This window comes from Drosophila pseudoobscura, chromosome 2 (genome assembly GCF_009870125.1).
Source record: "Drosophila pseudoobscura strain MV-25-SWS-2005 chromosome 2, UCI_Dpse_MV25, whole genome shotgun sequence".
Taxonomy (NCBI): Eukaryota; Metazoa; Arthropoda; class Insecta; order Diptera; family Drosophilidae; genus Drosophila; species Drosophila pseudoobscura.
Window position 1 is genome coordinate 19541400 of NC_046679.1, and position 25644 is coordinate 19567043.

At 42.6% G+C, this 25644-nt stretch overlaps 3 protein-coding genes across 3 annotated transcripts; 2 read left to right on the top strand and 1 right to left on the bottom strand.

The window, feature by feature from the left end:
• Positions 1-2421: 2421 nt before the first annotated feature.
• Positions 2422-3004, top strand: LOC117183231 (uncharacterized). Its single transcript, XM_033376414.1, has 2 exons — positions 2422-2562; positions 2735-3004. The coding sequence occupies exon 2, from the start codon at positions 2746-2748 to the stop codon at positions 2932-2934; it is 189 nt and encodes a 62-aa protein (XP_033232305.1). The 5' UTR covers positions 2422-2562; positions 2735-2745; the 3' UTR covers positions 2935-3004.
• Positions 3005-3208: 204 nt separating this feature from the next.
• On the top strand, positions 3209-3521 carry LOC6897494 (uncharacterized). The gene has a single exon (XM_033376415.1). The coding sequence runs from the start codon at positions 3256-3258 to the stop codon at positions 3439-3441; it is 186 nt and encodes a 61-aa protein (XP_033232306.1). The 5' UTR covers positions 3209-3255; the 3' UTR covers positions 3442-3521.
• A 10335-nt stretch (positions 3522-13856) lies between these two features.
• Positions 13857-15183, bottom strand: LOC4802179 (fructose-bisphosphate aldolase-like). The gene is made up of 3 exons (XM_001359111.4): positions 14308-15183; positions 14045-14244; positions 13857-13979 (listed from the first exon to the last, which is right to left on the bottom strand). Exons 1-3 carry the CDS (start codon positions 15104-15106, stop codon positions 13884-13886), a joined length of 1095 nt encoding a protein of 364 aa, XP_001359148.2. The 5' UTR covers positions 15107-15183; the 3' UTR covers positions 13857-13883.
• Between the last annotated feature and the right edge of the window lie 10461 nt (positions 15184-25644).

The window sequence follows — 25644 nt, forward strand, 5'->3', positions numbered from 1 at the left end:
GCCCTCTGTCATTAATATTCTCTATAGCAATCCGATACACGGTATATGATGCGTTGCCCTAAATCGATGAGATCTAGACACCCTTATAGGGTGATTGGTACCCCAAACCCCTCCTAGGCACAACTCTCAATCGTAACTAACGAATCGCCCAGGTCTGGTCAACTACATATTTGCAATCTTTGCGTCGGCAACAGGGGCTATAAAAATAAATTACACACAGCTTAAAACTTATGTGAAGTAGGAAGAAAAATGGCTTATAGACGCGCGCAATGCAACCAAAAAAAAAAAAAAGCAGGAGAAACAGCCCCGAGTCGAGAGCTAACCGTAAGGAACGACAAAATGACCAATTCGACCTCAACCCACAATAAGGAAGACCAAGACCAGGCCCGAGAAGGTGGTGGCAAGCAGGGAGAGTGATGAACGTTATGGCTGTTTTGTATGGTGCTCAATCGAAGTGATTCACCCACACACGCACTAAGACTCACACAATCACCACCCACAAAAGGGAGACGGCAATGGCAATGGCAACGGCAACGGCAAAGGTAAAGCTTGAAGCTTGAAGCCGACAATGAAGACATTAACATGACCAACGACAACGACGAACGACAAAACTCTGTGTGCCCCACAGCTCATCACATTAATCTTCCTAATACGCCCATCAATAATTCAAAGCCAAAGGCATGACCAGAGCCGAACGAACAGCAATCTTTACCCCGAACCGAACGACAATCGACCACTGGCCAGTGACCAGTGACCAGTGACCAAGTGAAGAAGTCGCTCCAGACACGCAAACCATACTGAACCAGAGCACACTCTGAACCGTACCTCACGTCGCCGTATCCGAATCGAAAACCCACCAAGTGCTGAGTGAATTATGACGCACTCTGCTCATCGCTCTCGTCTCTGGTCAGAGTTGGGGATGGGTTGGGATTGAGAGGCCACCTTCGAAAACAGTTTGTCGTACATCAAATCGAAACTATAACATACAAATATTGAACTCTCGTGCATGGCCTGACAATGAAGCTTTATGGCTCGTTAGCATTTGATTTATGCCCACGAAAATTCCCAAAAACTGTACACAGAGCGCAAAACATTAAAAGCTAAATATAAATTGTTTAATGTAGATTAGAGCTGTGATTGTTGTGATCCATTCCACAATAGAACTGAAAATAATCAACAAAAGCATAATTGAAATTAATTAATAAAATAATAGCGGTACGAACTCGTTCTGGATAATTACAGTGCACATTAAAGACTGAATACCCTGACAGCATGTTCTAGAGGAATAAATTTAAATTAAATAAAATAAATTAAAATTAAAAATAGTAATTAATTAATAATAATACAATTTTTATTATTACAGGGGTTATCAGATTTTGTAATTACTTATAAATATGTAAAAAAAATTTATATTTGAAACTTTTGTATAATATTATAATGCATTTTTTAATAATAATTTATAATTATATTATTTATATGTTAATTTTTTGTATAAATTTGTAGTTAATTACTGAAAAAGTTATGTTATTTATGTTTAACGTTCCTTTTTATTTTTCTCTAATTTGTACTCTTCCAAACAAATGCATTTTTTCTCTTAGAATTTCATGAAATTTAAAATTTATCTGTAAATTGGGCGTAAAAAAACGACCCAAGTGTTTTATTTCAACTTTTTCGTACACTTAAAACCCTAAAAGTGGCAAAAGTTTAAATAAATCTGTCTTAAATCTTGCACCTACAATCTACTTGTATTTGGTTGATAAGATCATGAGCTGTCCAACAACAAAAATCAATAAGTTTAAGATTGTAAATACTTTGTTTTCAGTGCACTTTGAACCCACATTTCGCATCTTGCGACTATCGTAATTGTATAGCGAACGTAATTGTATATGAATGACATATGCTGGACACACAAAAGCGTAGAAGAGAGGCGACCATGTCCCATGTCCCATGTCCATGGCCGTGTCCATTGTGCTCTTGCGAGTGACAGGCCGCCAACCAGATCAGATGAAGGCAATGGCGCGGCGCCCTCAATCCTCAGGTCCATTGTTAGGGCCGGACAATGCCAAAAGTGCTCCTTCAGATCCACGTTCAGCCCCACCTCCAGTTTCACCTGTTCCCGTGACAATTTGATGTCAATCTGCTCCATGCGAAATTTTTCGTTGCCATCGACATCGTCATCGCTGATTTTTCACGCCTACTTCAGCGCCTATTCGATCCCATTCAGAAGCAGTGTACCCTCCCATGCAAATGACTTTTGTTGTGCTTCTCCCTCGTGGATTGGTGCCAACTTCCTTTGTGGCAGATGCTCCCACAGCTGCTTGAGCTTTGCCGTTGATGAAGATAGACATCCAGCATGCCACATATGCTGCCAAGCCTTCCAAACCGTTCTGGATGCTTCACTGCTACCTTATCAATAAAGCTCAAGTGCCGCTAATTGTGTCAAAGGTTCGATCCGGTGGCTGGGCGATAAAGATTTGGGGCTGTGTTTTCGGCAGTCTATAAAAGAGACAGCCAGCTGCCGAACTACTTCAGTTTGCTCATCTACAAAGCGAAGACAACTAAGTAAGTGATGGAGGAGGAATTGCAGCTTTGAACAGGATTAAAAAAAATGCTTATCTGGCAGATTCTTTAGAAATTCCATATCCGAGTCAGCTCTTAATAGTTTCCAGAACTTAATTTATATTAAATACTGAATACTGATTAATGAACATTTTTCTTTAATTTTGTGTTGCAGCTTTTATCGAAATGAACTTCTCCTGGCTCGCAGTCTTCATTCTGGCCATCATAGCTGTGGCTGTTTCGGCCAAGCCTCAATGCCCCGCACCATTCAAGAATGAGGGCAACAAGTGCATAACTAGCCGTACCATCCGCGGCGAATGCCCACACAATTCCGAATACAAACCCAGTATCAACAAGTGTGTCTACAAGTCCTAAACAAAATGCAGTAACATCTAATCTGGCAAAATCGAATAAAAATAAACTAAGAGAAACTTAAAAAACAAAATTTTTGTGTTGTTTTGCTGCCGTTCGGCGTTATCAGTGAGTCGTGTCAGATGACCATAACTGGACCGAGGTCGAATCTGTGTAATCAAAAGTCTAGTGCATTTGTTCTATATAAGATCCGTTTCAGCTGCACTCCCACAAATAGTTGCATTTTCAGTTTTGTCTGAGGTGAGTCGAGGCGTTGGTGTTTTGTTTGCGGTGTCTAAAGTGTTTACTTTGTGTGTAGAAAAGCGGAAGCTATCATCCATCATCATGCTCTTGAAATGCACTTGGCTACTGCTCCTGCTGTTGTCCCTGATGGCCGGTGCCTGGGCCAGCAGCTGTCCCTCGGGCTTCAGCGCTGAGAGCGATCGGTGTGTCAAGGAGCGACCCATCCACGGCACCTGTCCCCCGGGGTCCACCTACTTGCTCAACATCAATAAATGTGTGCATGCCTAGGGCCGTCATTGAAAGGATTCTTACAATTGTTATTGTTATTATCAATGTGAACATGAATATATCTGCAAAAATGTGAAATAGTTTTTGGTGTATTTTGTGGATTTTGAGTATATCTTGTGAATGCGGTCACACAGCTCCAGTCTCCAGTCCGTTTTGCTTCCTAGTTTCGACTTCAACGCTTGCCTTTAAGCCAAAACCGAGCATCGAATCAACTTCATTTTTGAGCCAATTATATTTGGCATGGGAAGTTCAACAAGTGTTAAAGACCAAATCTGCTGATGGTCGGTTGAAGGCTGAACGCTGATGGTTGCTGGTGATGTGATGATGATGATGGTGAATGACGTCGTCGCCAGGCGCGCACGTTGGCCATTAGTTTATTACCATGTAATTGACTCAACGCTTGTCAGTCGCCGTCGGTGACGATGGCTTCTGCGCGGCTTTAATGTGCCTGCATTTAATGCCGAAACCAGCGCCGACATCAACACCAGAAATCCCAACAACGACAGCCCATCAAAGTCAAAGCGGTCTGTCTGTCCGGCTGGCGTGATTAGCTGGAATGGCCCGACTGCACCTTTGGCCTGGCCCCCCCTTATCATGGCTTCGAATAGCCCAGAGTTTCGTAAGCTCAGATCGGGGATTGAATCGTCTCAGAGCCTAACACACGGCCTGCTATAAAATTCATTAAAAACTTTGCCTGACCGCCTCAAAATGCCCAAAAAATATATGAGGGAGAAGAGTGTAAGAAATAAAAAGAAGAAAACATTTAACTGTGGAAAAACTTTGGCAAGTCCAAGCTGTCGACAGGATGTGCAGCAAACCCAATTGCATATGCCAATGTTGCAAAGTTTTCCCCCAGCAAAATGTCCCACGCCACACACCAGTGATGACAGCCTCAACAGCTTTAAGTTAAGGTTAGGGAAAGTTAAGGTTAAGTGGGTGGATATATGTTTTGGTATTGAAAAGAATTTTTCAAGAAATAATTATTTATTTATTTTTTGATTAGCACAGAAGACGAAAGAAAGAAAACAGCTTACAAATTGGAGAATTTCAAATAGCCTCTTGAATTAATGTACATTTTTGTGCCTGCAAAAAATTCAAAGGTCTGTGGCAAAAAATTGAAACTGGTTTTCAGCTTGTAAAATAATTGTGGCTGGCAGATTCTGAAAAAGATATTGATTTGACTTAAGCTCTTTTCAGGTGTCTTTTGTGCCTTAAAGAAAAGCCAAACTCTCATCACTGGCTACCGCGTAGCCTCCGTAAACTAAACGTCCTTGTCACTGGGGCTTGTAAATTTCTATGACTTGCATAAAAAAGGGCTCCCCAGAACGCCTTCCGCTGCTCTGGGTTTCCTTTTTGGTCTAAAAGTTTCCTGTCGCAAAAGTCGGCCATCGGACAGCGGACAGCGGAATACAGAGGACTATGGACGGGCAGGAAATAAGGAAATGTTTTCAGTCGTATTTGCTGCCTTAGCAGCGACATTTATCAGTCAGTTGTTGCAATGTCCATTGGGGGTGGCAGGTGGCAGGATGGCGCATGGTGCCTTGTTGGACAATTTTCAAAAGGAGTCTCAAGTGGCTGCCGCCCGGAGCCTTGCAGCTGACAGCAATCGTTGCAGTTTGTTGCAGGAGCCGCATGTTCGTTGTACGAATATTCTGGTATCTTGGTAGCCCGGTCTCTGGGCTCTGGCAACGGCAAAGTTCCGTTCCTTCTGCAAACTCACGCGTAAATATGATGAACGTAAGCAGTAAAGTTCTGGCCAACTGATAGCCAAACGTTCTTACTTGGCCATCTTATAAACACAAGCTGGCCCTAAAAAAACTTTACCCCAGGTCGGTCGAGGCGGACGGGCTGGGGACTTCTCTGGTGACGGCTCAACTTTATGGAGGCCACATAGTTGCGGCTTGGCTGCATTTCAAGAATACTGCATCGCTCCCTCAACTCCTTCCTCCATCCGTTTCCTTATCTCGTTTGGGGCATTGTCCTGACCATTCCACCTCCATGCCGGACCCGGACCCCAATTCCTCTCCAGCTAAAAATGAAAGTGTGGCCATAATTTTTGCACTTCTCTGGTGCCTGGTGCCTTGTGCCTTGTGCCTGGTGTGTGTTGCTGTTGTGTCCGGGTTACTGGGCTTCGGCCCAAAACTTTTCCGTTATTGATGCTGTCCAACCAGAGTGCTGACGAGGCTCACCAAAGGCGCTTCGAGGCTACTTGGGAAATAGTTTAAATGCACACTTAAAGGATTTTTACGACGTCAACGCTCCGCTCCGTAATTGTTCGGCGTATGGAGTGATAATGGATGCAAAGGCACAGGAAACTGTAATTAAATCTACGACTACTTACACTAGTATGCAAATTGTTGGGGCATTGTCTTAAGTGAGCGATTGGTAACAGTTGGAACAGGAATTTTATGCAGATTTGTCTGTGAATCGAAAAGGTGTAGCTGCAATTTGGGCAAGACTTCTACACGGAATCTAAATGGAGAGTTTTAATCTAAAAAAAAACTAGGAGGCAAGTCCCCTGCACACTCGCTTATATTGTGTGCCGATATGAGTACTATATCGGACGAGGACAAAACATTTTTATATAATATAGAGATATTTTAGTGATAAATCCCAAGTCCTGTCGGCCAGTGTCTTACACATCTTCGTAGTCTGCTCGAGAGTTATAACTAAGTAGTGCTTTATGCCTTTGGGTCATGTTTGTCTGCCTCGTCGTGTGCGTGCTCTCAACTTTTATCCGAAAACTAAAAACAAGATGGCGGTCGCTGTCTGCCCCAGTATGCGTGTGTGAGTATTTGTGTGCCCCATAGGCACAAAAACTTTAATTTGAGTTATTTGCATGAGTAGTACTCGTACTCGCAGTTGAAATTATATTATAATTTTACCACCCGAGCAAAAACAAAAACTTTATCAGGCGTCACACAGACACATCATAGATGGGAGGAGAGTTCCCCCTATCGAAACGCTCTCATGCTCTATTTATCTGCCTGAAATGCTTTTAATGTGAAACTTCAAACCGTAAAACGAAAACTAAATCGGTAGCTGGAACATATGCTCCATGAATGCAAAAACGATGTCTATGCATGTGGCTCCCTCTCTGTCTCTCCCTTTGTCTGGCGGTTGGTGTTTGAATATGAATATTACCATGTGTGTGGTTTGTGGGCCAAAGTTTTGGTAGCCGAAAAACAACAAAAGCAAATGCAAAAGCGAGCATGCAAATTCCACCAACTTCGCGACGCAAAATGTTCGCTTAGTTCCAGAAACCGATGAATATTGAAACGATGCATTTCCCCCCACACCTGAAAGGAGTACCCACAACATATTGGACTGTCAGCAGCTGGCCATTTGACAGCTTGTAAGTCGACACAGGAGGATGTTGTGCGTTTGGGAAACATTAGCATGTGGATGTTAGAAAAATTTCATTATTTTATTTATATCTATCACATAAAATGATCACTATATTACGAGTATCACTATCACCAATACCCTTTTATTATTTTTATTTCTTTAATAAATGTAATATACCCAGAGAAAAAACCATAAAGAAGTACGAATATTTATACTTACATATGTATATACATATATATATTACCCATTTAATATAATATAATTATTTTAAAGTGCTTTATATTTAGATTAAATATTGGTCTCATCAAAAGACATTTTATATTTAAATCAAAGTACATTTTATTTAATTTCACTATGGTTTTATGTAAAAACCGTATATAGAATTATATATGGGTGTGCTTCTTTTTGCTATGCCATTGTTCTCTCGTTCAGGGCGTATTTTTTTCTTTTATTCCCTTAAGTCATTTTGGTTATTAAGGGTTGTTAAATGCTCTTTTCGAGCCTTAGCTTTCAATGGGAGTGAGAGAAAATTAACAATAAAAAGTCAAAGCTAAGAAGTAGCCCATCTGAAGTACACAATTAAATCTGTTTAAAATTGTGTCTTATCTGGCTTAACCCTTGATTTTCCTCAATTATCTGAAGTCTGCCCTGAAGGCTCCTCGCAAAGCTAGACGACTTTGTCCGGGCAATTACATAATGTCATAATTGACTAACGGTAAGCTGCGCCAACTTATGTGCTGACAGCGTGCAGGATTGTGTCCTCCTGTGTCCCTGTCCAAGGTTATCGCGACAGTTAAAGCGACAATATCGCATCTGACTGGACTACAGACCCATACCCAGACCCCGACCCGACCCTAATCCAGCAAATCACCAGCAGCTGTTTTTTAATTGCTTTTCTGTTATTTTATTATTGCTGCAGTTTGCTGCACTTCAAATTTATCCCACTTCCACCTACCCTCTGACTCTTTGCTTTTCTCCGTCTGACTGTTTCTCTTCGTCTCTCGTCCACCCCCCCTTTTTTCCTGCACACTTCTATAGAAACTTATTTTGGCTTAAGTTTTTATCTTTATTTCTTGCTTGCGGATTAAAAAACAAATACGATGGAGGAGGAGGAAAAAAAAATAGTGAACGAGCGCCAAGTCAAGGCGAAAAGTAAAAGTTTTTATTTGCTGTGACAAATTTTTGAGCAGATAAAGCGCGGGAAAGTTCTGTTTCTGTGCAGTGGTTTCGGCATGCACGTCCCGAACCAGGGGACTCCTGCCAATCCCCTGAACTGGCTTCACCTTCGAGGCTGCAGCGTTCGGAGCAGCGTTAGCCGTAAATTAAGAAATTTTTTGGCAGAACTAATGTTCCGCATTAGTCAAATGTCAAAATTGTTTGGCGCGGAGCTGCCGGAGGTGGGTCTTCGGGTCTAGGGTCTCAAAAACAATTTCAAAAGAAGTCGAAACTCGAGAAATGGTGTACACTGGAGAGCAGGTTAAGGTGCCAGTGGATGTAGGGCCAAAGAAGGAACAAGTTATCGATGGCAATTCGAAAAATTACTTCAGAGAATGCCAGAGCGTTTACATTTTCAAATACCCTGTTGTTTAGTGAGATTTTTTGGGACAGGTACGAGGTCTAGGGCGGACGCTTCAATAATTCCCTTTCGGCTTTGGCTCATTTGGGCCGCATTGCGCATACGCCTCGCTGCCCGTCCCCCGCAACAAATGCCATGCTAGCCCCGGAAGTAATCGTATATTTGCAATTGAAAAATCCACCGTGACAGGCAGGCAGCAACAACCACAAAACGTCATGAGTTATGAGCCGTGGCATCGTGTTGGCTTTGTCATTTGGCTAATTGTGGCTCTGGGCAGCTATTAATGCAATATTTTCTATTTGCCGCTCTTTTGCAGCCCACTCTTTTGCCCCTGCTGCCACACATGTCAGACATAAATTTGTTGCAATTAATTAAGACCGCAACTATCATTTTCCACGGCAGTCGGAAAATAGAAACATCACCGCAGCAGCGCCCTCGGGCGGCCAGTTTGTGTTCGATTTGGTTTTCCGTTTGACACTTGATTTATATTACACTAATTGATTTATTGACAGATTCTCTCTTGGCCACGTCTGCAGTTTGTCGCCTCGCTGCGGCCTTTTAAGGCGCCACCTTTTATACAATACGAATGTATGTATGTGCATGCCTTGCCTCGGTCCTTATTTGATTAACGTTCGATTTTCACAATTTATGAAACTTCATTAAAGAGCGCGAAACGCGCGCCGCCGTCCCCGTCGTCCCTGCCACAAATGCGGGCTGCACGTGCAGCATGCGAAAAATGTTAATAAAGTTTTTCCCTCTTGCTGTATTCCACCTTCACCTCAAACACTCCACGCCCCTCCTCCCTCCAGTCACCCCTCGTCGTCTCTCCAGCACGCACTTGCCGTCCGTGTTGGCGTCGCCATCTTCATCATTGCCGCCATTTTTCATCCGAAATTGAATTCATTTGGTCCGTATGTGTGTGTGTATGTCTCTCTTTCCCTCTCTCTTCCTTTCTTTTTGCGTACGTGCTGCCTTGTATTTTATTTATGTTTTAATTTTGATTATTTTTATGAATTTGCCTGCGGATATTTGAATTTTATTGAGTACTAGTTTGCCCGTATGGAATATCATATTTATTTCTGTATCTAATGGCAACATTTCTATAATGCAAATAATGGCTAAATCTACTTTCAAATTTAATAAAAATTCGCGCTAATCGAAGCAATAAATCAAATACAATCCCCTCAATATAAATTCAAATTAAAGTCAGTGAATAATTTTGTGGATTAAAAATAAATATGAATTTGTGGAATGATGCAAAATAATCAAATAATAATTGAATATTATTAACCGGGTTTCCTCAAGACTAAATTACAATTTATCTATATATGATTGAAAGAAATGTAATTAATTTAAATGAAACTATATTAAACATAGAAGCTGGATTCTGTCATTTAGTAAATAATAAATTAAGTATAAATAATATATATTATATAATTATAACGTAATAAATTTGGACTGCCTGGAACTGTCTCTTAACCGAGAATGCAAGTGATTTTACCAAAGAGCAACTCCAAGTACACAGAGTTTTAACACAGTATCTAACCATCAAATACTGTCAGTTCCGTGTCACCTTTCCCTCAATTAAGACCGATGATCCCACTGGCTTAGTGACTGGCCACGCCTTCTGTTTTCCTTTTTCCAAGTGGGAGCCCAAGAGGCTGTGATGCAACTGCAGCTGCCCGTCCATTTTGTGTGTGTGTGTAAGCTACATTTCAAAATGCCAGTTGGGATTATTTAAATTGCAGATTTTTCTCATTGAATTTGTCGAAATACTTTGGGTGTATAATTTATTTTTGCTTCTGTCCGACTACCGCACACACAATGCCGTTGCTGCCGAAAAATTGCATAAAATTTACAACAAAAAGTGTAGTTTTGTTTTTTATTTTTTGGTGGTTTTTATATATATATTTGTTTGTTGTTTTTTTCGTTGGCCTGTCAACTTTGCCTATGCATGCCTGAGAGCCTGTCTGTCATCCAACAAGCAGCGAAAAAAAAGAGTTTTGTGTCGGCTGCATTTGTCAGAAATGTCGTACGATTGTCAAGCAGACGACACAAGATGCTAGGATGCCCAGGCATCTTGTGGGGCCAAAGAAATAGGATTTTTATCGCTTACTCTGTGGCTAAACGAACTCAACTTTTTCGGCAAACTTTTGTTCCAGCTTCGAGTTTATGCAACCCCAAAGCGAATCGTAAACGAAAATGAAAATTCACCAGCATTTGCATAAAGGAAAGGTAAGCAAATGTAAGCGAGTGACAGACAAACGAGCCTACACCTCACCAGGGCCACTGAGCGACTGCCAGAGACACGCCTCTCTGCCGGAGCTCCCTCCAATGACGGACCGACCGACTGGCCATTCGATGGCCAAAAAGTTTATTTAGCCAACATTTGGCAGCACCGCTGCTGCGTTTCTCCCTCTATAGATACTCGTTCTGCTCGCTCGTACTTTTTCCTGCTAAACGTTTTCGAATTGACATTTTGACATTTTGGCATAGCAAATTTTGCCTCAGTCTCAGTCAGCCCCCGGGGCTGGGCCTGGAACTGGGACCAAGCCAGGAAGCTTGAATGCTGCTGGATCTGGTGACAGCTGAACAGGCGCATTGATGGGAGGACAGCAGCTCCGGGCAGGAAGCTACCAGGAGACAGAAATTATTTACATACTGCTGTGTCAGTTGTCGGACATTAAAGCTGATCCCAAAATGTGTATAAGGTAGTGAAAGATACTCCAGATACTCCATTATACAGTTAACTAGAGGAGGTATGAACTTTAGGCTTGTAACATCATTAAGTCATGTGAGAAATGGAGACAACTGTACTGTGCCGTACACGTACGTGATTCAGTTGCTGGCATTGCCCAAAATTAGCATTTTAAACACCTCTTACTTTTGGCCAAATGATGTGGCGCATATGGGAAAAAACGAAACCAAGAGCGACACTGCAGCCTCTTGGCGATTCTACCGTTCGTCCTGCCATCTGCCTGCCACACGACGCGTGTGGTGTGCTGCCGTTTATGGTCAGTCAAGTCGGCAACATTTTGGCTATCAGCAGACAACCAAATCGAAATCGAAGGCGACTGATTTTTGGCTTCCTCACTTTATATGGCCAGGCAGAAACTTTCAATTAACACAAGTCGCATCCTCAGCTGCACAGCCCAAAACGTTTTTCACGCTCCATGACCAAGTTTGGGCCGCTCAAAAGCCATCGTCAACTTCCAGCGCTGCGACGGCCAGAGAGCAATGCCAAGCGATTGGCCATTAATTGCCGGACGGTACAGGATTTGTGCTGCCGCCGCGGCGTTTATTAACACCAAATTAATCAAAACAAGCGTTTGACAGCTGAGTGATTTGTGCCTGCCTGGCTCTGGGCCCAGCCCCAGCCCCAGTCCAAGTCCGTCGTCCGAGCCGTGAATTAAACTCTGGCGCCACCGTTGGATTTTTCTAATTATGTCGTGGCCACAGCCCCAGCCACAGCCACAGCCCCATTCCGGGTCCCACTCCCACTTGTCGCACACACTCGTTTATGGCCAGGCAGAAATCTCGTTAAAGACCAAACTCAAATCGGGTTCGAAGTTTGTCGGCCATTTGCCTTTGATCTTCGGCAAAGTCTCTGTGGAAGTCTCTTATAAACGCGTGCCGCCGGCTAAGAGCAACATTTTGCTGCCTGCCCCTCGATCGAGGGGCTTTGTACAGCTTTGTAGCTGTAGCTGTATTTGTATCTGTATCTGTCTTGCCACATTAGAAGGCGTCACGCCCATAAATCTTCAGTGGTAAATTGAAAGCGCTGATTGAGTAAATGAATAACTGAGTGAGTGATTGAATGGGTGAGTGGAGAGCTGAAGAGCGATGCATGTGATTAAAAAAGCGCTGCCATAATTTGGCTTTAATTGGCTTGACGCGTCGCGTGCTGCGGCTGCCGTTGCTGAAACTGCCACTGCCGACGCCAGGAACGGAACTCGGTGGGTGTTGTGTGCCACATATTAAGCAAACATGAGCATAATGGCAATTTATACTGGCACACACACAAACACACGCACTCACACCGACGACTCGTCAGCACACATACACAGAGTCGCAATTAACATGACATGTTGTACGCGTCGCCTTGATTGGGATTGAGGACTGTGGATGGGAGGCAGGTTGGAGGCAATCTCGCGGCTTCAGGATACACGGCGATTGCATTAACCACAAAACTCCGTTCGATGCTGCAGGTGAAAAGAAACAGCCAACTGAGAGTAGGACAGACCAATAGAATACCCTATGAAGAGGAGGTTTACTGAAATATGCGAGAGTTTATTCTATGGCTTACAGATTACAGAGAGGACTTGTGACGAATAAAAAAGAAACCAGAGAAACGGCTATGCTATATCTGCAATTAATAATTTCACCCTAGCCATGGAAATTGTATAATTACTAATAATACGAGTACGACCTCCACAAAATTCCCCTATGATTAATGAAGATATGTCCTTACCACAACCCAGACAGATATGCCCTCTGCTGCCACTTGGATTGCTTAAAAATTCTGTGCGTGACAACGGGAAGGAGCCACTGCTTAGAGCCACAGAAGGCGAGGCTATAACTTAGTGACTGCTTTAATTTTAATTATTGCGATTTGCCCCTAACTTCCCCAGAGCCAGGCCGAGAGAGTCTGACTAATTTGCCAACAACATGACACCGACTTGAGCGGCTCTGAACTGCTTGATTAAGTCGAGGCACTCAAACCGCGGTTGTTGGTGTTGTTGTTGCCGTTGCTGCCGTTTTTGCTGGTGGTGCCGCTGTTCGTTGCCGTTGCACATGGTCGTCGTTTTGGTTTTTGGCATGCGCTGGCGTTAATTAAGCTGCAGCTAAGAGCTGCGTAGCAGAGAAATGCAGCTGCGTGTCGCTCGGTCGTCTGGTAATCTCCGCGGATTAAGCCGACACTCTGGCACAGGCAAGAGGCACATGTTGTCGTCGTCGTCGTCGCTGGGACCAAACCGTCGTCCGCTGCTCTTTTGCAGGCTTGTTAACAATATTTCGACTTGTTCGCCGACTGACGAGCGGGCATCAAACACGCGGCCTGCGGCCAACTGTCAGCCACCAAAAGTCACAGCGGAGCACTTAAACTATCCCAGTGACAGGGACAGGGCAGGTTTTGTTAAATGAATGCAAAATGCTCTACATACACTCGTATGAGCGGTAACACAGCGAAAAAAACCCATACATTGCTGAAATAAATGCATCAGTTTCCTTTAGTATGAACCATATTTTTCCTTATGGGTGTACTATTGGGTGAAAAATCCTATTGAATTGTATTTATGAATCCAACAGCTAGGTTGTGGTTCATTATTGTGGCTTATATTATATTGAGGAAAATCAATTTCAGTATAATGGTAATTTTCTATAAGAAATAAAAAATATCCCATTTTCATCAGAAAAGTTTTATTTTAATCTATATTTAAAGAGGATTTTCCTAATATCGAATTCCGTTTGCATTTTTGTGTATACCTAACCATTTTATGGAGTCGCACTTGATGTTCACCTAGTATTCAAGAGCATCAAAGATTAGCTTTTCAGTGCCCGCCGAGCCTTCCACAGAGCCAGGAATGTATTTGCCAATGCTGGCCAAGCTGTTGGCCTACAGGTTGCGTGATTAACAATGATTAGCTTTGTAACATTTTAAGTTTAGAAGACTAAACCCACCTTGCAACGCTTGATCAGCTCGTTTTGGGCATTGACGACATTGTCCTTACGGCCGCCCCAGGTACGTAGCACCGACGACTGCAGGGCCCTATCGAAGGCAAAGGTCATGGCCCAGGGCTTGCACAGTGGGACATTGTTTATGGCATTAAGATTGACAGTGGCCTCCTCCTCCGATTGATTGCCAGAACAGAACATGACACCTGTCCGATAGCAGATGAGAATTAGCACAAGTCAAACCAGCGTTCTCGTTTTCTAAAACATACCTGGCACTGCCGGCGGAACAGTGCGACGTATGGCGAGGACTGTACATAGCCCTATGTCCGCCGGTAAAGTGCTTTTTTGGCTCTGCATTCCGGGTGTCACAATGCTGGGCTGCAGGAGAGTGCCCTCAAGGAAGATATGATGATCGTTGAGAGACTTGTAGACGGCGGCCAAGACTGTTTCGGCGACCTTCTGGCACCGGTCCAGATCGTGGTCCCCGACGGCTAGGATATCGGGATTGATAATTGGAACCAGTCCCTGCGATTGGCATGTGGCCGCATAGCGAGCCAGGACATTGGCATTCTCCAGAATGGCCTGGTGGGAGGGTGTGTTCTTGCTGATCTTCAGGACACAACGCCACTTGGCGAAGCTGCAGCCCTCCTTCTTGTACTGGGAGCAGCGGGCGGCCAAGTCGTCTAATCCCTGGGTGGTGAACTCGTCCTCCGAGCCGAAAAGTGCCACAAACTGCTTGTCCACCTTGATGCCCGTAAGGATGCCTTTCTTGCGCAGCACCTCGGCAAAGGGTACGCTGTCGTCCGTCTTCTGGTGTAGCGCCTCGGGTGGAAATATGACGCCAGATATATTCTCAGCTATCTTCGCATCGGTCGTGAACAAGATCTGACGGTACAGACGACGATTCTCTTCTGTATTCTCCACCCCGATCAATTCCAGACGCTTCCCCATCTGCGAACTGGTCTCGTCCACGGCCAGGATCCCCTTGCCAGGGGCCACCAAACCCTTGGCTATGCAGCTGAGCTCGTCCTGCAGCTCCCTGTCGGGATAATAGAAGTGAGTTGTCATTTTGTTAACTGGAAAATTTGGACTATGCCGAAAATAGTTTGGAAATGAGAAGGTAACAAATGGAAATACTCAAATAGTGACAAATAAATCTTTGCAGTTGAGTAAAAATTGGAAACGCTAAAATGAAATTTAATCGGAATAAATACTATGTATGAGAGGGAATATATATATATAAAAGATATCATTCGAAAAAATTATTCGCGAGAGAATGTTGTACTCAGAATTGTCTTAAAAATTTGAATTTAAATTGCCATTACTTTGAGAAAACTTCCATGAGCCTGGAAAAGTACCTTGGTACAGAAATTCAAGTATAACAAAGGGGTCATAATGAAACTTAATGGAAACACAGTCATTCGATAGTATGGCAATTAATAAGTCGTTTCTCAGTAAAATGGATTTAAATTTATTAGCTTATCGCTTTTATCGATGGTTTTAATGATGGAGGGAGATATGGAAATATTATAATGAATATTATAAAGCATATGATATATAGTAATATTATATCTTTGCTCATACTTGTTGTTCTTATTTCAAAAGCAGATTCTTTGATAAACAATATCTCTCTGTACCATGTTGATTTATTCATTGTCCAATTTCAATTTTAAATCAAGATTGAACCAAGTTCATCTTTATTTATGCGTGTATACTATATTCCACCTGAGTATTTAGCAGTTTCGTTCGCCTAATGGCATTATAATTGGACTTTTAATTGCTTTCTCAGAGGGGGAGTGGGCGGGAGTAGGTTCAGCTACGATAGCCAGAGATAAGAGACGGCGGATTAACCTCTCATTAATAATCTTTGACCGCAACGAAAATTCACTTTTTACGAGTTTCGCTTTTGACATTTTATGGCAAAAGTTTTCCTAACACAAATTAAGAACAAAAAGATGCTTAAGTTTGTCATAAGACAATTATGAGAAAAGCGAAATAACATGAACAAATTAAGTTCAAATAAGGCCCATTTTCAGAGCGTAAATTGAATTTTCCAAATATTTTCTCTTTCTTCTGTGGTCGAGAGCAATTATCGGACGGACCTCGGTGCCTGTTGAATTCAATTGATTTGGACTCGACGCGATCTGATGCGATCCGATCCGACTAATTCTAATTGGCGTGGGAAAAGCATCGAGTGCTCCAAAATGCTATAAAAGGTCCGCTGGCTAGACAGTTGCCTAATTTTGTGTAAATTATCGCACGAATTATGAGTCTCGTACGTGAAATTTCCCAAAAATAGTCAGGGCAGCCGAAACAGTCGCGAAAAACACATCGCAAAATTAAATACGATAAATATCAGACAACAAAAAGTAGCAATATTCCCAACAAAAAAACCAACAACAAAAAAACCATTGCATTGCATTTCAGATTGTGTGTGTTTTTGTACGATCCGACATCGTCATCAATATTCAAGTTTAGATCTCTCTGAGCCGAGTCCCCCAATTAGGCCAGAGGCAAGACGCCAGCCGGGTCGATTCGAGTCCGCCGAGCCTAATCGCAAAGCCAATAAATATGATCAACTGCGAAAATCCCCAACTGCAGTCCCAGTCTTTGCCAGCCAGCCAAAATGTCTTAGCACCTAATTGAGCGAATCGCATGGAGTCGCGGCTGAGTCAGCTTCAACGACAGTAGACTGTGGCCGCAGCACTGGGTACATGGCTGCCAAAGTGGCTTAAAAATTATTAATTGATTATCTATAAACGTTTTAATTGAAAATTTGTCGGCCCACGTAATTGACAAGACGAACTTGTAATACTCTTTGACAGCAATAAACTGAGTAAATTATGCAGAACATTTTAAATGAACGCAAGCACCTTTTTATAGAATTTTTCATTCTTTTCTTAATTTTGTAATGTTCATATTGAAATGAAATATGCGGGTTTTCCATACAAAAATAGTGAAATTAATTGGAATTCACTTTAAATAAAACATAAATTTATTAAAAATCTATTAAAGATTGGCATTTTATTTAAATTGTAGGAAATATATTTAATATAGATATCAATCTATTTGTTTTCAGCCTGAAGAATATTTAAAACAAATATCAAAAAATTTAAGCGAAAACACTTTCTTTTTACAATTTCCACTCTCGGAGCAAACCTGTGGGTAAACATTTGTAAATCGATGTGTAAATATTCTCAACCTCAAGTTTCTTTAGTTTTATTCAATTAATAAAAAAGTTTGGGCAATTGGTTTTATTTTACTGTCTTTTGCTTTCTCTCTTTTAAGGAACTCCAAGTTGGTACTACCCGCAGAATCGGTTAGGGAATTCCAATGGGCAGCCACTGGGCTCTTGTCTTTTCAATATTAAATTGGCCGCTGGTCAGCGTTTAGTCAGTCAGGCGTAATTATTGTTATTACCAAATTAAGTAGCCGATTTTTTTCCCCATTCGCGTCGACTCTTTATCAGACAGAGACTACTGTGCGGACGACTATAATCCGCCGACTACTCGTACTTGGGAGTCGAATGTGAGTCTGTCTGGTAAGCAGCGTGCAGGAGTGGAGTGTGGCCACGGGGGGAGACTTACTCACGCTCCTTGGGCCAGTGTAATTTTTTTACGATTTTGGGTTTTCAATTTTGAGCACAAAGTCGTTTTGACCAAAAGCATACGCAGGCATCATTTTCAAGGAAAATCTCTTCATTTTTAATGTGCCTGGCTGCCACGGCAACCGCTTTCGCATATGTTGCACACACACCAGAGAAATCAATAAAAAAAATACAGACTCCTCAGCAGACGATGGCTTAAGCCGCGTCTGGGATTGAGTGGAAGGGGGGAACGAGGCTAAATCGACTGAGATTAAATCGAGCGCACATAATCATATTTAGCTTTTTGGCCACAGCGTTCGTGGATGTCAACTGCAGGCCACGGGTCGACGTTGGCCCCGTCATCGTCATCGCTATAGCGGTTGTCGTGGATCGTGCCTCGAGCCGCCTGGCCTGGAGCGCCTCAGGCTCTGGCTCTGGCTCTGGCCCGACTCCGGTTGTGCGATGTGGCTGCCGCATGACCAAAAACAATGGCTAAGCGCCACCATCTATGAATTAATCACGTTCATAATTTTGCTATCGTGTTGCGTTCGCTTGTTGTTCATAATTTCTTGTGTACTTTTCGGTTATGGTCTGTGCTTAATTTGCCTAAAAAAGGATATTCGCGGACAGTGTGCAGGAGTGGGAGAGAGAGAGCGCCATCTTTCTAGCCATATTGTTGCATAATTAGGCAATGGTTCGGGGTGTCTGCTGTGGCATTTCTTGGCGCGAAAAGGCTTGTGTGTGGTCATGTTGTAACAGTCCATTGTCTTCAGCATTTATTGTTGCATTTGCATTGTTCAATATGGAAATTAGGTGTCTCTCTGGCATGGCGGTGGGAAAGTTGTGCTTTGTGGAAAGATTTATGCTGTTGCATTTTATGGTACTTTGGTTGCTGGTTGGCTACTTTCTACATGGTTAGATTCTTGTGGTTTTGATCGAAATTGAGGCTAGGCTTCTGCTCTTAAAGATTCTCTCAATTGAAATTCCAGCCCAGGCACTTGATCTGACAGACAGCACGTGCCGAAGCCGTATACATCAATATCTAAATCTTTATACATGTCTACCGCATGTCAGACAACGCAAAGGCAAAAGGCCATTTTGTGAAATCTTCATTAAATCAACTTCCAGGCGATTGCACAGCGGGCCCAGGCCCTCTTCGGCAAACTTTACGACCCGAAAATATACACTTTTGTCTTCATTTTTTTTCGTTTTCATTAAAATTTACGCATTATCGCATAAGTACTACTGTTTGTCGAGAGGTGTAGCACCGAGGTTCGGGAGGTTGCCCAATTTTTACCAATTAACTGGGGCACAATCTCACGTACATCGGCCATGCGTTTACAGGGCTTACTGGCGATGGCTGGAGCGGGTGGCAGTTTCAATTTCGCGCTGGATCTTTTTATGGGCTGGAGGCCTGTGCAGTGTTTGCCATATCGCGCCCGGCGCATATCAGTCGTTAAAAACCCCTCACATAATTTCGCTTATGTGCGTGTGACATTTAGCACCGACAATTCCTGCCACGGTCTGGTCTGGTCGCTGCCAGGAGGACGTTCTGCCATGGTAAATGGACGGGGGCAGTGTTCTGTTGATGGTGGAGAAAGGGCGGGGCCCATGGATGGCTGGCCATCCCCAGTGGCAATTATTTTTAAACTGTGTGCTGAACAAGCAGACGAAAAGGCAGCGTCCCAGAACAGTGGCGCAAAGTTTTGGAATAAATGCACCTGGGAATTCATTTTTGAAGAAACACAAGCTGAGATCTTGAACAGAATTCGTGATATGTTTTTGAAATTAATAACATTTCTGATATAAGAATGATCTAAGAATATTTCATAGCCATTTTCCATACCTTATTTAGCTTCATTCTCCATTAACTTTCCTCAACCACTGTCCGTTCCGAAATGTTAAATGCTTCACACTCAATAATTTAAAACTGCTGTTCTTGATAATGCGCTTGAAAAACAGCAAAAAAAACATAAAACCTTTTTGGCTTCGGCATGCAGTGCGTATGCGTAATGCCAAAAGGTATTTTGCTCTTTTGCATTTGTGTAAGACGGTTAGTGTGTGTGTGTGTAAATGTGTGGCATGCCAAACATTTGCGCGGCAGCGGCTCTATGAGAGCCATAACCTTGCCAGTTAGCAGTCACCTGGTAATTGCCATCGGCGTCGGCGTTGGCGTTCAACTTGCTGTCGATGTCGTTGTCGTTGTCGAGGTGGATGTGGATGTGGACGATGTCGTTCGCGTTCGCGTTGGCGTGGCGCACGTTTTGATTTGCAGTCAATGGAGGTGCTCGTAAAGTCGTGTAACACTTTTGCTGTTGTTGTATTTGCCTACTGCATTTGGCTGTGGTCTTTTGGGGCATTTGCATTCGGCTGAGCCGGGGGCGACCAGACCACCCACGCGCGACTCCGGCAGTGACTCAAGTTTTTCATTCATAAAAAGCGAGAAAAAACAGCGACCCAGGCAGGTGTCGCCGCCTTTGCTGCTGGCGGCCCACCTCATTTGGCATTCAAAGTGCAAGTGCTCGTTGGCAAAAGTTCAAGCGAAAGAAGTGAGACGTGCTGCCAAATCAATCAGGGCCCTGGTTCTGGTTGGACATTTATTCAATTGGGCGTTGCTGGATCTTTGTGTTAATTGCAGTCCCTATCCCTCTGTATCTATGTTTATATATCTCCCTCTCTCCTGCCGTCAAGCGGGTAAACATTTGTCAGGGCTGCTTTTATTGCTTGTTAATTGCCCGGCAGAAACACAAACAATAGCACGCCCATGCCATGCACCTGCCAGCCTAATTCCATCCCATCTTCCAGCATGGGTGCCACGAGTGCTGTTCGAGCTGCAAATGTAATCAGACTGCCAGGCGTTGGTGGTGAGGCCTGACACCCCCCCCCCCTCTGATCGGAAAGCTGGTAGTGGCAGCGTGACACGAAGTATCTGTATCTTGAACTTGCATAACATTTGCAAAAGGCTTTCCTATTCACGCTACCATCTCTGCCAGAAATGTTTGCTGCCGTGGTAATGTTATTACCTGTCCGCCTGGATATGAGTGGGATGCAAAGTTGGGTAGAGGCGTGGCAAATTTCGTCGTAAGTACAACACATTGCACATTTGTTTGGCTTGGCCCCAAAACAGAGAGACAGACAGAGAGAGGGAGAGAGATAGGCAGAGGAGGGTGACAAATAACTTGGATGGGCCCTGCACATGCTGGGGACTGGCGTCTATGGGTTATGGCCAGCATATAGCATACAGCATCCGTATCTGCATTTTGAATGGTTTCGAGTGCGTGTGCGTGTGTGAGTGCCCGCTATGAGATTTATGCGCCGTGACAGGAAGGCTGTTGATTAATTGAACTTTAATGAAAAGATTTATGTGGCTGCATTATTAAAATCCACCAGAGAGACAGACACACACAGCCACGCATAGCGGGAGCGGCTAATTGCCTGGGTATTGGCTATAATTGCTCTCGTGTTTTGCAGATCCAGATCCAGAGATGACAGGATTGTCCTTAGAAGATTTAAGTGAGCTTAGGAAATTGGCAATTTGGAATTTACAATTAAATTGAATGGGGCTTCAAGTTGTTGCAATATGTGGTTTAATATGCTCATTGGCTGAATTCTTTGCGCAAACAAAAACGACTTTAATTTATCATCCAAAAACTCAAAGCCCCATTAGGTATTCGCAGCACAGAGTGCATTCTGAGCCAGGCCATATATCATAGCTTTTGGTTAGCTTTGTGAGAGGGGACAAATCTATAACTCAATGTGAGCGCCTGCTCCACATTAAACAAAGACTTAGGAACCCCCAACTAATTGATATTCTTCAGTGATTATCGTTTTCAGATTTATGCGACAATATGTAAAATATTTCTTTTGCCTCATTCGTTGAGCGACGCGGCAGCGCGTCATTGTTTCTTCAACAAATTGCAATTGCAGCAGTTTGTGCATATTAATTTTCCAAGCCGCTGACGTAGACATTGTTGCTGTTGCTACTGCTGCTGCTGCTGCTGCCTCTGTTGTGGTTGCCCCCTGCCACTGCCACAGCTGTTGCTGGTGCTGTTGCTAGCACGAGCTGCATTTGGTGGCGTGTTGTCAGTGCTGTTGTTGCAGCTACTTAAGCGCCGCATCTGACAACTGGAACAATGCACTTTCAAATGATAATTGTTACAGCTTTTATTGCTGATACTCGTCGTACAGCTAGCAAGCAAATGTTGCATGTGTTGTTTTTGTAGCTGGTGCTGGTGTGTTGGTGGCTGTTGTGGCAGCTACATTTGCCGTTGGTATTATTATGATTATTGCATTGTTATTGGCTTTTTATTGCATCTGCAATTGTTCCTTGTCTTCCCGCTTAAAGCGGAAAAACTTGGGGCATGGCATGCAAAAGTAGACCGACCATTAGTGTCATTCCCCCAATTGTTTACGTGCCCGGGCGGCGCTGACAGGATGGGACACACACACACACTCTTAGGACCGCGGGACTGGGGGGCCCTACACGAATTTTCATCATGGATTTTTGTGCTGCTTGCCATTTGATTTTTTCCGCTCTTTTTCAGGGGGGGGGAGTTCAGGGATCTGAACGGACCCCCGTTTGCTGTTCTTTGGATGTTGTCGACCGACATTGTTGCGATATTGTTAGCGCATGTAGGAATACACAAGCAACGCCGTTTTGTTGGCACAAGCGTGCCGGGCCAAACATATTTGTGGGAGTTGGGGTGGTGTGGTGGTGTGGGATTTGTGCGGCTTCAGGAGGTTTTTGGGAGGGGTCATGGCCCTATCATGGCTCTACCCGCCCTGTCGCTTACCCAAAACGTGGCACTTGAACACGATTTTGTTTGGGCTGTCTCTCTCTCTCCGCCTCTCTGTCATCTCTGTGGCTGCGTGTGTGCTGTGTTTTGTCAAACTTTCCGTATACTCTTGCAATGGGTATTCGAATTTTTTCTATGATTAAAATTAGGCTGGACTGTCGAATATAGTCTCTAATCAGAATAACTATTACTATCCGTCATTGGAAGGATCTAAAGGGTATCTAAAGCTTCGTCTTCCCGAATCTAGCTGTTTTTTTTTTGGTTGGTTGTCCACTTTTATTGTTTTGTGGTCTGCATATTATATTTGGTCATTCCATGTTTTACCTATGTGATTTTTATTCGTTTGTTGTTGTGGTATTGATTTTCGGTTTTTATTTATTGCAGCTGTTTTGACCATTTTGGGTTTGTGGGTTATTAGAAATGAAATGTTTGGAAATTATGTGAGTTCAAACTCAAAAGCAAAAGTCATTTCAAACGGGTTACGGGTTACGGGTTGAAGGCTCTGCTACGACGAAACTTTTTCAATATCTCCCACTCGAATGCATTTGTTTAGGCGAAACTATGAAAAGTTTCCCAAAGAATGAATGGCAGCGGTTGTGTTTTATGAAGAATCATTTGTAAGGAATAAAGTAAACAAGGGAGTATTAACAGTAGAACTTGATGATCTCGTCGATGACCTCACTCATCATCATCATCATCGTTTATTTTGGTCCCCAACTATCGGGTATCTCGGGCCATCTTGGTGCCAGATCTAATTATTTCAATGCAATTTAGTCGGTCTTCTATCTGCGGGCGGTAATCAGCTACGGCAACTTGTTTAGCATACGCAATTATGTGTGAATTTATATCTTATATATGTTTATATATTTTTGATATTTTAGCTGTGTAATTTCGCATTCATGGCTGGTAAGCTCTGACTCTGGCTAATTGACACTTAACATGGCTTGAAGTATTTTGAAGTTAATTGTGTGTCGACGTCAACGATGTTTCTCATTCCCCCCATCGGCTTCCCCTCTCCCGCACCCTTCAAACATCATACGAGTACACATGTTGGTTTACCGAATTTTGTGTGTTTGTATTTAAATTGCCTTGCTTGTTCGGTGGACTGCTGTAGTTGCTGTGCCGTACTGTCCGGGCTGTCCATGCCGTTTGTTGCTGCATTTGATAGGTGCATTTGATTGTGTTCCATCGATACACCTGCGAAAACAAAACATTCGGGAGCTACGCACAACGAAACAGAGTTGGAGGATTTCTAAGCAAAAGCCCATTATACATACAACCCAATTTAAATAGTTTATCTTTTGTTTGCATTTATTTGAATATTTGGGGAAAAATAATATTTGGGGTAGCGACAAATCACGGAACTAATTGATGATGCAATATTTTTATAATTTGATATGTTAAACGGCTTAAACAAAAGTTAAATATATTCCCAAAATTTGTTTTCACTTCTTATCAAATTATTAATGCCAGAATATTTGTAACTTTATAACAATAAACAATGAAAAAATGTATTTTAGTTTTATAATTGTTGCGTATACTTTTATGTTAAGCAAGGAAACGCCATGTTAAATAATGTATTGGTCCAGATCCGAATTCGGGGTTGCACGCTTTTACTACAATGTATAAGAAAATTTAGTCTTTTTGTCCCAAAAATATACGCCGCTATATCCTTTTGTGTCATATAAATCTCATACCATATGAGGATCTAATTGAATTTTTTTTTTTAATTTTTGTAAATAAAGCCTAGATTTTTGTGTTAAACAAAACATTTTGCCCAGTTCGCAGTTGCCAAAAAATATAGACTGTTAACTCACGCTTGTACTTTTGTAGTTTATTTATTTTCAAAATGTTGTTTCTGCTGGAACGCAATCGCTGGGATATTTTTGCTTTTGTTCTTCAGACTGGCGAGACGCTTTTGTGATATATATATTTCTTGTTTGTTTTTTTTTTTTTATTTTTATTTGAAGCTTGTTCCATTTTCGATATCCATTTGAAATGTTTCGCAAAAACCAAAACAAAGTATCGTTAAAAAAGCTCCGGCTCCTCCCTCCACTCGATGGACGCTCATGTCGCCAGACAATTGTGACCAGCCGTCAGTCGAGTGCATATAACTTGACAGTTCTGCTTTTTTTGGTTTTGAGAGTATCTGAATGATAAGTTGATTTTATCGAGAGCGGGGAAAAAACCGCAGGTTGGACAAAAGACTCGTTAAATTCAAGTGTTTTAACACTTGGCGTGTGATAAAACATTTCACTCCAATGAGTTTGGTTACGAATATAAATTATATTTGGGTTTTTATAGTTGACTGGGAACTGGAGATGAATTTTCCTGTTCTGTGGTGGTTCTGTGAGTAGTTTTGATATTGATTCAAAGTTGGGAAGTTGTTTGATGAGTGGACAGTCGCATTCGTCTTTTTGATCGTCTATTAAAACTATAATTGGTACCAAGTTATATAATCTTATTATTATGGTTCCTTTAATGATTGCCGATCTTCATTCAAAGAGGAAGACTGTCAACTTCCTGTCCGACTGATTTTCCATGTTGAATGTGCATTTATGCGAAGGAATTTTCATGAACAATGTCAGCAATTTCCCTCCGAATCGATGCTTAATAACACATCCTACATCTGCGATGAAAAAGGTGAAGATTGGAATTTTTTACGAGTATGTGTTGCATTCCGTTTCAATTCCAATCCCGGGATACATTTACCTTTATTGAGTGCGCCCTTGCCAACCGGTATTTCAGGTATTTCTAGATACATTTCGGCAAATATTTTTGCCGCTGTTTCTTTCGTGTTGTGTCGAATGGAAATTCCAGTTCGAAAATGGTGAAAATGTCGCTCGCTGTGGGCGTCTGGCATTGTGATTAGGGAAACAATTTTCCTCATTGCATGTGCAGAGATGCATAAATAATTGAAATGTTCGCATTAGTTTATCATACAACTGTGCATGTTGCCAGCTCAAATTTCAATAAGCACTCTAATTGTTTTTAAGTGTTTTTTCCAGCAGGAGCAGCAACAGCAACAGCAGAACTCAGTGCTGTGCGGCGCAAATGAGCCGTAATTGCATAATTCTAATTTAGCGTCGGGCTCCTAAGCACCAAAAACATGTTGACTACAATTTATGCACATGCATGAGTGAGTGAGTGAGTGGGTGTGTGTGTGTGGTGAGTGTGGGTATACGAGAATGAGTGTGTGTGTGTGTGTGTGTGTGTGTGAGTCG

What these genes read in the sequence shown, in the direction of transcription:
- LOC117183231 (XM_033376414.1), top strand. Translation starts at nt 2,746, where the DNA reads ATGAACTTCTCCTGGCTCGCAGTCTTCATTCTGGCCATCATAGCTGTG.
- LOC6897494 (XM_033376415.1), top strand. Translation starts at nt 3,256, where the DNA reads ATGCTCTTGAAATGCACTTGGCTACTGCTCCTGCTGTTGTCCCTGATG.
- LOC4802179 (XM_001359111.4), bottom strand. Translation starts at nt 15,106, where the DNA reads ATGACAACTCACTTCTATTATCCCGACAGGGAGCTGCAGGACGAGCTC. An exon ending in TGTTCCGCCGGCAGTGCCAG is followed by an intron (nt 14,245 to 14,307) that starts GTATGTTTTAGA and finishes GCTATCGGACAG; the next exon opens with GTGTCATGTTCTGTTCTGGC. An exon ending in AGCTGATCAAGCGTTGCAAG is followed by an intron (nt 13,980 to 14,044) that starts GTGGGTTTAGTC and finishes CGCAACCTGTAG; the next exon opens with GCCAACAGCTTGGCCAGCAT.